Source organism: Pelecanus crispus, chromosome 5, assembly GCF_030463565.1.
Source record: "Pelecanus crispus isolate bPelCri1 chromosome 5, bPelCri1.pri, whole genome shotgun sequence".
Taxonomy (NCBI): domain Eukaryota; kingdom Metazoa; phylum Chordata; class Aves; order Pelecaniformes; family Pelecanidae; genus Pelecanus; species Pelecanus crispus.
Genome location: NC_134647.1, coordinates 58,800,918 through 58,815,058, shown reverse-complemented (window position 1 = coordinate 58,815,058; position 14,141 = coordinate 58,800,918). Strand labels below are relative to the sequence as shown.

Genomic DNA, 14,141 nt, shown 5'->3' with positions numbered 1-14,141 from the left:
AACACAAAATTTGCTTGACATCTTAACTTAGAAAGACTTGAAATAGTCAACAAATCAGTTTTCTTTTTTCTCCTCAAACATCTCTTACACCTAAGCAAAGATATCAAATATTTCTATACAATATTTTGCACTTAAATTTTCTACCAGCATCCACTTCACAAGTGTTGGTGCTGATTAAGGATATAAAAATAAAGGCTACAGCTCAAAACAGATAAAAGGTGATGGTTTTTCAGTACAATCTTCCTCCTACTTCCATCTCAATTCTATGCTCCATTAAATGGGAATTATACTGCCCTTCATCCAAACTGAAACTTAACACGTTCTGAAAATTGTAATTCTGCATTTCCTGACATCACACAGATCTAGTGGAAATTGTTACAAACGTTATCAATATTCAGTATTCATAATACTTTAAATGTGGCTTCTACTTTAAAATGTTTCACTCCTTGCAAGAAGCAGGAATGCCTCATAAAACAGTATTTAAAGCCCTTTGTCAAATAAATAACATCAACAAATGCAATGTCTATTTTGATACCAGTAATTGAAAACAATATAAAAATGATAACACTAACATGATACAAGTCACTTTCATGGACAGTAAACACAATAGAAACAATTGTAATCCTCAGAAATAAGTAGGAAAGACAGCTACCAACGGGTTGCCCTTGGTCAAGAGGTGCAGAAATGTGGCAGGTTTGGCATTACACTACCACAAAGAACTGAATGTTTAACTAGACCTCACTAGGTGTTTTAACAAAAACAAAAAACAAACAAAAAAAACCAAACCAAAAAACAAAACCAAAACCTCCACACAAACCACATCAACACACAAGAAACCAGAATTCCAGTATTAGATCTTCAATTCTCTTCCAAATATTGGAAGAACAGCGATGAAAAAGCTTGACTTGCTTCATTTACAACGTTGCCAGAACTTAAGCGTAGAATTACACCCCAGCAAGTCACAGATACATGTGACTTTCACAAGGTACAATGACTACTTTATAACAAAATCGTACACACATAAGCTGTTCCAAAAGACATTGTCTGAGGAGCAAAAGTAATTATTCAAGAGTTGGCAAATGTCCATTTGCATTGCCAGGGCAAAGCCCTAGTTCTTTTTCCTTTCCTAACACTTACGAACATTCACCGAGATCTTTCATTATGTGATCGCAGACTGCTCTTTTAGTCCAGCACAGAAATGCTCCAGGGCATGCAGTGAAGATACCTTTTGCCTGCAGAGCTAATTCTGTGCATGAGCCAATGAGTTAGTGAGGCAGGGGACCACAAAAAAGAAAAGAGATCTCACAGCTAAGTAGTAAAATGCTGGTTTAGGTCACAGGATTATATTCCAGGTCTTGTCACAGAATTCTTTTATGGTGCTACAAAATCTACTTATGCTAATTTTCCATACAGCAGTCATTAATAATTGATCTACATTTAACAGGTTCTTATCTTAATTATACCAGTCTGATTTGCAGAAGCGGTGACCTTTCAAAACTGCAAATTAACTGAAGTAACAGGGGCTTTAAAGAGTATGGTGCTTGTCTCGGATTAAGTTTTCTGAATCAGTAGATTGATCTTCTCTTTGGATCATTTTGTCATCACAAATATGAAAATTGTATGTAGCACCTACAGAAGATGAGCACCATCATCAAAAAGCCTAAGAAAAAACTAATATTTCCAGCTGCAGAAATTTTTGAGTAGTAATTCCGTAAATACGGCCTGCACTATACATTGAGCAACATCGATACAATAATACACTGAACATATCTTCATCCTCTACACAGAGAAGAGAATCCTGTAGTGGAAAAACAGTATGTGACAGCAAAAACTGCCCTAAGATATAGAGACAAGGCTACTTCCTGAAAACTGAGTACTTAGTTTCGTAACCTTTCGTCATTCTGTACATGTGATTTCTTAGTTTTTAAAAACATCCTCCACCCTCAAAAAAAATCAGAAACTCTATGAAAGGGCACAATGCTGCTCTTCCCAGGCTTTATTAGAAGGACTGGGATGTGTTTATCTCCTTGCTCAGATCAACCCCTTGGGGTTAAGGGACTATTGATAGCATTAGGACATTTTCATCCTCTGTGTAGGACAGTGCTAGAAGACTTTCATGAATGAGTTTTGCAGATACTTGTTGACAGCACAGAAGTGGTGAAACTCAGGGACTTTGGCTGCTATCTCAGGCTTTGCAGTACAACGTAGAGGCCTTCTATCAGTTTTTTGTGTGCTTCTCTCTCCCCCTCCTTTCAGCTGCTCTGTTCCCCACTGCCATCTCAGTCCCAGCATCCAATCTCTTCTCTTAAACCAGTTTCATCATCCTTCCTCTGATGCTTTGGGGTAGCAATAGCTGTACCATCACATCCTGACTCCCTGTCCCACAACACTGATCTCCCTCCTTTGGCTTCATATCTGATCAGAACTTCTTTCTGAATGTTAATTCTTATAACTACAGAAAATTTCACTAAAAAGACACTGACTGCAGCCACTAACACTGTAAAGGTCTGACATCAGCCATAAATTAGAAGATTTATCACACTGTCAATCATTGCAGTGCTTTTAAAAGATTACCATAAAGATTTCAAGTGATTTTTTAAAAAGGATGTAGGGTTATATACCTGTTTCCTGCTACTTATTGTTGCTCATTGCCACAAGGACAAGCTGACATAACAGGTAGAGCTCAGATTTTACAGAAAGGCAATATTATTAAACAGTTATTACACAATACATCAGCTTCATTCAAGACTCTACTCACAGCTGTATCTTATGATCAACTACTGTAATAGAAAACACAGCCATTCCAAACCCTTAGCATTTCTCAACAAAATCTTTTCACTCAAACTTGCAGCCATCTAGAACCCAAAAGTCCTTATGACCCTGAACTCCAACTCAACAAATGAATCACAACCCATTCCACAAAACCCCTCTGCAGAGTTCAATAAATATTTCAAAACTATTCAATACTGTAATATGCATCCAGGTCACACTTGAATTAATTGCAGGCAATTCCCAGAGCTTGTGTCTACAGAGTTCACCATCTGATATTCAGGACACATGATGTCATCCTCTGCAACTCTGAAGACAAGTTCTGTATTTCTTTCCCCTTGCTTTTTTCAAGAAGAAGGAGTTATACTGCGCATTTTTTTTTCAGTCTAAATAAATCTGTTAGGTCAATTACACGTCAAAATTTATTTATTATTGTTATTACTATTTATGAGCACTGAGATATGAGAATACTGAACGCAACATAAAAAAAATTCTGAACTGAACAGAACAGAATGTGGTCCCTCTCTTCCATATACAGATGTTGTTCACGTTAGCTCATCTCCTGCAGAGTATCTGCTACAAAAATTGAGAATCAGAGGGGTGAGATTATATGCTCTCCCACACAAGAGAATGAATGCATGTGTGTGTTTGTAACACATCATCTACACATTCTGTTGTTTACCGTATTTCACTCACTGGTGAGAGAATGCAATATGTTAATGAAAGGATTAAACAGCTGGAGAAAATAATCATTGTAAATAAATATAGTGCCTTTGTATGTGACCTGATTTTTTATTGTTTCTATATAGCAAGAGAGGAGCTTTGGAGCACCGTAAGTTTTTACCTGCAGCAGTTTTATCATTAAGAGTTATCTTCCAGGAATATGTGCATCAGTTGTTGTCACGTAAAGAAGTTATAAGAGCACAATGTGAGACCTGCAATACATGGACCTATGTAGGAGAGTTTATTCTGGATCCAGGGAATAATTTATTCAGTTGCATGCTGTTTTGAATAAGATATTGTACGCCCCTTTCTCAGAAAAGGAAATAAATAGCACAGGGGATTATGCAAGCTCTTTGGCTAGGCACATATACTAGAATCACAGAATCGTTCAGGTTGAAAAAGACCTTTAAGATTATCAAGTCCAACCATTAACCTAACGCTGCCAAGTCCACCACTAAACCAATTAAGGGTAGAGAATAATTTCATGTTTCCTGGCTTGGTGGCTGGATTATTTTTTTAATGAAAGACTACTATTACTTTTTCCCTTATCTGTCTTTCCTCTTGCCTCTATACCATTCCTTTTTAAGAAGTATTCATGCTGTCCAGAATCAGATCATAAACCCTTTGAGGACAAGATCATATTTCATCCTACATTTGTACAGCACCTGGCCCAACATGAATGCTTGGTCATGACTGTGGCCATTAGCCCTACTGTACACACAGGTCAGACAGCCACACACACATGGGAGCAGCTCCTTCCTGACTTTCCAAGCATTCAGTATTCACAACTCCAGAAACAGTTTCGGAAAAGATTAACTTGAGGCTGCACACTCCGATTTTTCACATTGTCTCAGCGACCAACACATGGAGTTCTTCTGAAAATCTGATCATTTTCTTCTATGAAAAAAAAGTTCAAGTGTTTCGGAGCTTACAGTCAAAACTGGGGGTGTCTCCTCCAAACAACTTTCTCAGGGCAGCTAACAGGAAAGCAGAACTTTGAGTTTGCTCAAAGACCCCCAGTAGGTTAAAAAAAAACAGTGGACTTTATTTTCCTGTTCTAAAAGAAAGCCAAGGCAAATTCAACAAAATACAGTAAAAAACCACAAAGATAAAATAAATCCTGTAAGACACTTGGAAGACTTTTCAGACTTTCCACTGACGTTACCACTGAGGTGAGACTTAAGTGAGCAGCAATTCTGTTGCAAAGAGAACAGAGAGCATCAACTGCAGAGAGAGCAGGCAAAAATGGCATATCTAACACACTCAGTGTTATTAAAATATCTTCATTGCTCAGTGAAGAGGCTTTGTTAGAATCTGTGGTTTGCAAGCAATCCTTCCCTTGCCATTTAAGGCTCACTCCTGCAGTGATGACACACTTGTTGACATGTCCGGAGCAGAATCACTTCCATGTTGTAAATGCCTCTCTTCCCAACATTAACACAAAAACTTAAACCAGCTACTGCACCAAACACCTGTCTGTTTATTCAGGGGGGTGCAAAACTGCATCTTAGCAGGCCCTTAAGTCCACCATTAATCACAGCAGGAAGACAAATGCAGCTGTTGCTTTTTTATTAGCTTTTGGAATAATCTGATCCTCAAATCTTGGAATTTTTGTGGGACCTTTTCTCCTGAACTCTTCTATGATTTCTTAATGAACTTAATACCAGGATGTATCGTTGATTCAAAAGGCATCTGTAGACAAGATTTCCATAAATGGTATGCCTCTATAAATACTACCTTACTACGCATTAAAACTTACCTATTTTATCACTTCTAAATCCTCACAGCCAAACTGGCCAATCTTCAGAAAACTATGAAGTGCTAAATTCAGGAGGCCAAACATTACTGGATTTTATGAAAGTTTCACCTCCGAGTATTACAAAACCTCTAAGTATTACAAAACCTTGATCCATTAGTATCAAGGATAAATAATTGTATAGATCTCACATTCATTTCCTTGAACTGCCTCCCTCATATTCAGCACCATTCCACTGTAAACCTTCTGAATTGTAAGTATGTAAGTTGACACTTGGTTAAGTTGTTATTATTCCTAACGTTTTCTAAGAGTGAGAGTGAGTGTATTGGGCAGGTCTCAGAAACATTTATTTCTAAGTCATTTGATTAGCAGACTAGGACAGCAAAATCAGAAATGCTACTAAGTTGTACTAACGCATATTTCTTACTGCTGTTTCAAATCTTTCCCTCAAACCTTAACCACATTTCCTACTTCAGACTAACGCACTAGACTGCAGGTGTGCAGAGGATGTAGAAAAGTCTTTCAGTTCTGTTGAGGCAGCACAGTTGAGCACTAATTAAAACTGCAAACAAGGCCAAGTATTTTCATGTACTTATTGGGCAGTCTCAAGTATCATAAATGTTGTAATTCCATTCACACACACAGATACATGGCACAGGCATGCACATCCACACACATTATTTGGAGATGAGGGAACCTGAATACTGCTTATGAGAGACCTAGGGCAACAATCTCTCACTGCCATCAGGGACCAAGTAAAAAAAATGACACATAATTTTAAAAACATATGTTTCATTATCATTTAAATTCTTCCAAGAAAAAGTGATATGAATAAAGAAATCCTCCAGATACCCTATCCAAAACTCATCAAAACCAAAAGATTTCTCTAAGGTGTATACGCATGTGATACTGCATTCATTTTAGACATCTGAGGTCTATCTCAAGAAGATTAACTAAACTGCTGCAGTAGCAACATTGGTCATCTTTCCTTCGATTATGCGATCATATGATTTTAAATCATATGCTGATAGAGTCAGCTTGGCCTGCGTTTCTCTAGAATGGTTGGTTTACATTTATAAATGCTACCACTGAGACTCCTAAACCACCTAATTTACCAGACAGGCTCACTCTCTGTTGTATTTAGCCCTAAGTGTGGAGGATGCTTTGTAACATGAAGCCTTTTGCAGCTATGGTCCATTTAGCACATCTTCTCATCTCATCCGCACACATGGGAAATAAAAAGCTGGCAGTCCTGTTCTTGTGTCTCACAAGGACTCATTGACCAACTTCAGTTATTTCACCCAACATTGGTTAAAATGAAGACTACAGCTGACATGATCATGTTTTAGAGAATTTCAGATTTGCTGAAGTTAAGCACAGTATGGGTTGTTCTTACTCAGCACAAAAGTATTGGCTCCCCATTGACAACACCTGTGTTTTAAGACTAAGAACAAGGTAGAAATTTATGCACAAGTCATTTGTTTCACACTTTTAATGTTCTTTGCTCAGATACACTGTTCAAAATACTCTAATGCACAATCAGTTTCTTCAGATTAATTCGTGGTAGTTTACAGGTTGCAAGAGACAAGCATCCCTCAGAATATTTAAGGAATTTTGACTCTACATTTTGCAACAAGGTAAGCATTACTACCTTCAACTTAACAGATGATGAAACTGAGATCTGGAGAAATGAAAATGACTTAACACTTCACACCATGAGTTTCTGAGACAGCCTAGACTGCAGCTGACTTCTGCCTCTCAGATCTTATTCCAGAAGCTTGACTATGCTCTGCCATTTATCTTACCCTTTTTTCCACCTACATATGCCTTAACTCACAAGCACCCAGAAACAGTTCAGGGACTAATACTATCTTAAATATTCCATTCACAGCTTCTGCAATGTATACGATTACTTGGAAATGCTTTACTAGCCGTATATTTTCGTACTATCTCAGCTGAGGCTCTGTATTGTACTACATTTCCCCGAGAGTAAAATCTTTCAGCTCATATAGGACATATATGCTTCATTTAACGAACTGCTATTTCCTTGTACAGAAAGCTTCATTTTATGGCTTCATTTTTTCTGTTGGAGAACTAGTTTGATTATTTCTCTTTCTGTCAGGAAAAGCATGTATTTCAAAAGGCAATTAAAAATATTGCTCCATGGAGTCCACATTTTTGCAACAACAAAAAAAGTCATTCATGCACAACAAAAGATACCTCTAGAGCTCTGTGCAGGGTGGTGGGATTATGAATGAAGAACAGACAGGTTGTAAGAGAAGTCTTTGAAACCAGAGAATAGAAACCTAAGCAAGCAGGCTAGCCGACGAGACACTGACACAGAGGGAATAACTGGAAGAACAGTACTGCAAAGTAGTGGTACAAAAGAAAAGAAGTGGATCCTGTTAGCTATACAACACTATGGATAATGTAAGCTGGCACTAAAGTGCTCACAGCTAGTTTCTAAAATCCCGGCACTGAAGGCCCCAAACTGCTTTACTTGAAAGGGAAAGAAGCCTGGAAATAGATAAAATGTTGTAACAGTTACTGAAACACCAGTGAACAAGATCTGTTTGCAAGTGTATGGATAGCCTGGAAATACATCAGGACACAGACTACAACAGTCTGAGGCACAGTAAAGTTGCAGGGAAAAAACACCAGCTTTCACAACTGTATCTGTTATTTTAATCTTGAAATTTACAGGAGGTAGTCAGAGTTTTGCTACTTTAAGACGTTTTACAGTTTTTGCACATAAGTGCTTCAGGGCCTAAACCGAGCTTTGAAGAGAGTAAACTATTCCCCCCCAAAACGTTTTGGATGTTCTGTACTTCCTAAGTTTGCCTGAAAGAAATAACTGCTTGATTTCTAGTCATATATAATTAGCGATGAATAAATGCGAACAACGGACATCTCCGCACTATGCAGAAAGCAGCAGAGCTCAGGGACAATTGCTGGATCCCAGGCTGGGCTGGCAGTCACAGCCAGCTCAAAGCACACGTCTGTCCTGAGCAGGGCACAGACATCCAGTCCAGCCCTACCTAAGCTGCTACATTCCTGTAACACACATGTTTTTGCTTGGGTTTGAAAGCAGTTCGCTCACAGCCACAAAGAGCTAAAACTCATGCTAGCAAGCCTTGCCCAGCACACGACACTTCCCTGCAGTGCCTCCCGTTCCTCTGCTGTCTCAGGTGCCGTCTCGGCAGCCACCCCTGCGCTGCGCTCCCCTGCGGTCCTCGCCCCTGGGGCTGGCACCACAGGAGGAACAGCCACCCAAACGAAGGGGAATGACAGTGGCAAGACTCAGGGCAAGTCTGTGCTGCAAAACACAGGGTAATACAGAGACACTTGAGCTAATTCTAAATGAGGTAGTTGAATGAGTACGAAGAGAAGTCAAGCCATGACAGCAGAGAGTTCACTGTGGGTTAATTTGCTCTGCCTTCCTGGTGGGCCAGATGTATGCTTATGAATATTAACTCTTAAAACTAGATCAAGAATATAAACAGAGGACAGAACATTTTCATGGCCTGCTGTTCTCCTTTCCTTGCTCCCAGCATGGTACAGTATACACCACAATGCAGCTGCACAGGAAAAGAAAACAGGATAATTTTCATGCACTATGTACAATGGTTTTGCAAGTTCAGTGTGGAGACTGCCTCCTTGTTTAACGCATACACATGCTACCAGGGAGGCAGGCAGTTCTGCAGATAGGTCACAGGAGTCAGAAAAACAGGGCTTGATTCCTGACGCTAGGAACATTTTGAAAAGTCACTTCATCCTGTTTCCTCCCCCCATTTCTTCTGCCTTATCTCATATATGCAATGTTTCTAACTCACTCACTGTTGATTTGTTCTTCAGAACCTAAATATATAAACATAAGTTCAACAAATTAAAAATAAAACTAAAGGAAGTGCTTCCAACATACCATGCCACCGAGAGCTGGATTTTCTTTAGAACTGGTCTCTTCTGCATGGCAGTTTTGTGTCTTTAGACCTAATACTGGTAAAACATTCTCAGTATGTCAATATACCAATATGAGTGAATACAGAATGACTAGCAAATGTCTTTTCCACACTATATAAGAAAGTATATTAATGCATTAGCCCAGAACCAATGTCTCTTGCCCCATCTGCAGTTATAATCAATACACACACCAACAACCCAGCCATCTGCTCGTTATGTTTGTGCAGGTCTAGGTGAATGGGTAAAGAAAATGACATGTTTCGTCCAAATCAAGTAGCTAATTCTAGCCCAGAAATCATGTAGCTATGCTAGTGTGCTGCTGTGCTTCCATTGACATGTGTCCTGCTGGTGGCTTAGGTACAACACCAAAAAAAAACTGAACGGCTTCCAGTTTAGAACTGGCTTGCATCTGGCCAGCCCAGGAAGTGAGCAGGACTGCCTGCGCCCCTGTGCATACACAAACTCTCTGTCTCAGTTGATTTTGAATAAAGTATTGGAACTATGCAAGACGTGAAAAGCAGACAATTTGTTTCAAATGATTAAGAGGTCCCTGAGTGCAGGACTCTGGGGTATGTATTTCAGAAAGCCTTACATGCACCACTTAGAAAAAAAGAATATGATTCAGTCGTAAACAGAACCTGCAGTGGGGCATCCATAAGAGGAAAACATCAGAGGCTGCACTCTAAAGCCTTCACTTCAGTTTCTTCTACCGTAATACCTGTCCTCCTGCCAGAGCAATTCCCCTTATCCTTTATCCTAAAATGAGCCAATATTACTAAGTTCCACTACTTAAAAATTAGGTCTGCCAGACTCTTTCCAAAGGGATAGACCAATCTGTGAAAAAGCTTTTCACAGAAAGTCAAAGCCATAGGATGAGCTATACTGACGCTGATGTCTGTGCGAAGAAAACATAACACTTCCAGGTGGAAACGTCCACAGCTGTTGGGCATGGAGACTGCATGGCCCCAGATTTCAGGTGCCTGCTGAAGCTTGGTACTTTTAACTTGGAAAATAAAAAAGTCACACCCAAAACTATCAAGCAATTATTTAGTTTCCTGAAAGAAAGGAAGTGGCTCAGAAGTGGGTGAAGGCTTTTGAAAGCTGTCAAATTGCTAATACTTCGGCGGAGGGTGGGGAAGGAAGCTGAATTAATGACCTAATGGAAAAAAAAGTGCTAGTCCTACAAGCTTTTCTTTTTCTTCTTTCTAAATGGAAGCAAAGTTTCTTTTCTGTGGTTTTCTTTTCTGTAGCTATGAGGCAGAGTAATCTACCCAGCAAAGATGAAGTATAATGGTTCTGTCACCCCGACAGGAGAATCAATCTCTGCACCAAACTACATGGTGAAAACAAGGTCTGTGAGGTTGAGTGCTTGATACTACAGTGTGAGACTGTTAATTGTTTTAAGTGTACTAGAGAGGAGTTAAAGCTTATTATTTCTTTGAGGCTCTTCTGTTTAGTAGAAGTATGTAGAGAAGAACTGGCTCAAGCTAGACTACTGTGTATGGACAGAAAAAAATAACTATTACTTGAAATAAAATACTGTTACCCCTCTTTCTGTCTTCCAGCCCTCTCTGTTAGCTAACACATTGACTGACTGTGGAGGTGGCTGAGAGAGCAGACAGTCACCTGCCCTTTCTGGAGAAAAGGGAGTGGTGGGAAGTCTCAGACAGACTTATAAAATAAAAAGTAGGACAGCAGATTAAAAAAAAAAAAAAAAAAGGACAGGAAAAGCAAGCAAGAGATTTTGTTCTTGTCCTCTACAGTACAGCATTCACTTGTTTTCTTATAATGTCCAACAGCTACCAACTGGATTTATTCAGTGCTGCCTCTGTTCAGAGACTTTGAAGGACAAGAGACCTAATGCTCAGGCTTCAAATGCTCTTCTTAGCTGGTTACCAACTAAAGGCAGATCGTTTTCTTGCTTACATCAGTATAAACCTGGAGTTACTATAGTGACACGATGACAAAAGCATGCATAAATTCAATGTATGTGAAAAGAGGTTTCAGCCCTCCATATAATTTGCTGCTATTTCAGAATATATGTTTCAAGCCACTTTTTAGGGTGAACATCACTTTAGAGAAAAGCTTTTGTGTGTGCCATCAACTATCCCAAAATACATTAACTAGATAAACTGATAGAAGGTACATATGCGTAGAATGCTGCATGTTCTTCTCAAGAAAATATTTTCTCAAACATAGATCCATTTTTGTCTTTGTATAAAGTATTACCTCAAAATTAACTGTTTTTCTTGCTACTCACATTGTCTGTCTCATCTAGCATGTTTTACAAGATCAACCTCTTGGGCTCTATCTTTCTCTTATAAAATTAAAAAAAGTCAAGTGACAAATTGACCTGCAGTGGGGTAATGAGACAATTAAAAATTCTGAAGGCTCTTTAAGAAGCAATTTTTAGAAAATAAATAAATAATTTATATTTTATAAAATTAATATAAAATAAGTAATTTCCCAACTGTAGATACTAACTTAAAATGTTTAGATTTTTTTACTGACCCCACTGCAGTAAAAATCAAAATTTGAGGAACTGTAAGCAGATTCTGAGATCAGGGAGTGGCTAAAATGGATGGGAAGATTTTTTTCTTGAATGATTTAAACACAGAAAACAACATACTGCACCGTCAGATGAAACCAAACATAAAGACTGTATCGACCAGGTTCACGTAACAGAGCTAAATGTATTCTTTTTCAAATACAACTACAGATTTTTATTTTTTTTTTCTAAAATGGTTCGTATAACTCTCACGTATGACCATGCGGAAGACATTTTAGCCTTGTACATTATGCGTCAATCTTCCTGATCTAGGTTCTGACACCATCGCATACAATTGCATTCTAGTTTCTGAACAAAGATGTCATTTCTCCACTTGGCAAAACTTTTCATTTGTTTTACTTCTACAGAAGACATTAAGGGATCAAAATGAGAGAAAGAAATATGAATTGCTACCTACCTTTGATAAAAGCATCCTGTCTCAGAAATAAAACGCCAAATGCTAAGAGTTTAAGCCACAAAACCATGGTTATTTCTGGAAATCAGGCGTATCCTTACGAAACAGCATGTGTCTCTCTCTGGAAAGCAAAAGAAGTGTTATCTGTCTGCAAAAGAATTTCTCAGCAAAACTTGAACCAAAAAGGAGAGTAACTAGGCACATACATTGCTCTGCCTGCTTATCTGTGAAGGAGTTGCTTCCTCTGTTGCCCCAAACTAACCACTCGCAAACTCGCTATACAGTTTAGTGATGTCAGAGACAATTACTTCTTAAAAAAAAATTCTTTCAGTTTCCAGGAAGTCAAGAGGTTTTTTCTTAAGTTGCTGCAGTAATGCTCAGCTTCCTTAATTCAAACGAAATAGATATTTTCAGCTATTTCTTTCTACTAAGGAGCTAAACAAGACTTAACTTTTCAAAGGACTAGATTTAACAGATAGTCATTCTTTCTCTTCATGTTCGCTTTTCTATTGCATACATTCACTGAGTCCCTTCTATGTTATGGATGCTTCTTGAGATTTCTGTTGAGAGAAAAAGAAACCCAAACCATCAGTCAACAAAACCCTTATATTGGCAACAAGGCCTTCATAAGAAGATGCATCCTCAAGTGAAGTGACTGCTGATTAAATGAAAACCCTTTAAACATGGGACATATTTCTGAATCTTTCCACAAGAATGCAATTATAGGTATGACAGTAATATACTACAAATGGACAGAGGCAGTCTAATTCTGTTTTCTGTAATGTTCAGTGCCTAATTAGATAGCTCAATGCAATTCTTTACCATGATAGTGCCAGAGCATTGCGGTCCCCTTCCTGGAGTTGATGGAAGGTACACCAAAGACACTTCCCCTCAATGCATGCACTGAAATAGTACTCAACAACTTGATAACAAATGCCCATTATACAGTAGATTACAAATGGAATAAATGTTGGGATTGCTTCTCTTATTGGAGGTTTCAAAGCTTTTAAAAGAACCAGCAGAATCCTGTCATAAAGCAGATAAGGAAGGGAAGAGAATGTGTTTGTGCTTACTCTTCATGTCGTAGGTCTTTCAGAGACTTCCTAAGCATCACACAGGAAAATGTTGCACAAATTCACACAGTAATTCACAGATGACATGAGTGAATCAAACTCCTTGTGAGATGAAACCCAGCTTCTACACAACCAACTTTGAGTCAAGTCTTATAACACAGGCCAAAATCTTAGCTTCTATTAAGCAGTATGTCTCTATACAAACTGGCTGTAACAATAATTATAATGTAAATGTATGTTCAGAACTAAACTGACATAGTGATATCACTCTGACACTCCAGAGACTCCAGCTTTGATATACAATAACTTCATCATCCTGGAGTTGTCACAAATTGCATCTGGACTATAGCCACACGTTGTCTGCTGCACTGACATCTTAGTCCCTGTTATCCTAGACAAAACCAGGACAACAAAAGGGCTGAAGTGTGCCATCTCATGAATAGAACGCATGATATCCTGTGGAGAATTTCAGGTAAAGGCTCTCAACAAGAACTGGGCTCCATTCCGGCAGAATTTTTATACAACCTGCACTCAACTTCTCAAGGTGTGTCCACAAGACAAATTCCTGCACAGTAGACCTTTTCTGGCTGTGTGATATTTACATAGCCTCCGTAGCACTTCAATATTGCAATATATCATATATATTATTTAGTGATAACATCACACAGTCTAGCCATCATACCATTTGGGTATAATATTATTACACTCATTTAACAGTTGAGAAACCATCAACTGTTAAAATTACCGACCAAAGTTACTAATGAAACTCATGGAGGATTCAGAGACTCAAACCATATATCGTCTCAGTGAAGTGCTAAGAAAAATCTCTCTTTCCAAGAGCAGATCTGTCAATCAGCAAATTATTTCAGAGCCCATTTTCTGGCAATAAACCATTGC

The 14,141-nt window shown here is 38.6% G+C and overlaps 1 protein-coding gene across 1 annotated transcript in view; it reads right to left on the bottom strand.

Moving 5' to 3' along the window:
- Positions 1-12,409, bottom strand: part of PTPRC (protein tyrosine phosphatase receptor type C) — a 68,907-nt gene extending 56,498 nt beyond the window's left edge. Inside the window, exons 1-2 of the mRNA XM_075710685.1 lie at positions 12,378-12,409; positions 12,175-12,292 (exon numbers count right to left, since the gene is read on the bottom strand). Coding sequence (XP_075566800.1) covers positions 12,175-12,241 — 67 coding nt within the window. The 5' untranslated portion in view covers positions 12,242-12,292; positions 12,378-12,409. The remainder of the gene's footprint in view (positions 1-12,174; positions 12,293-12,377) is intronic.
- Positions 12,410-14,141: the final 1,732 nt, after the last annotated feature.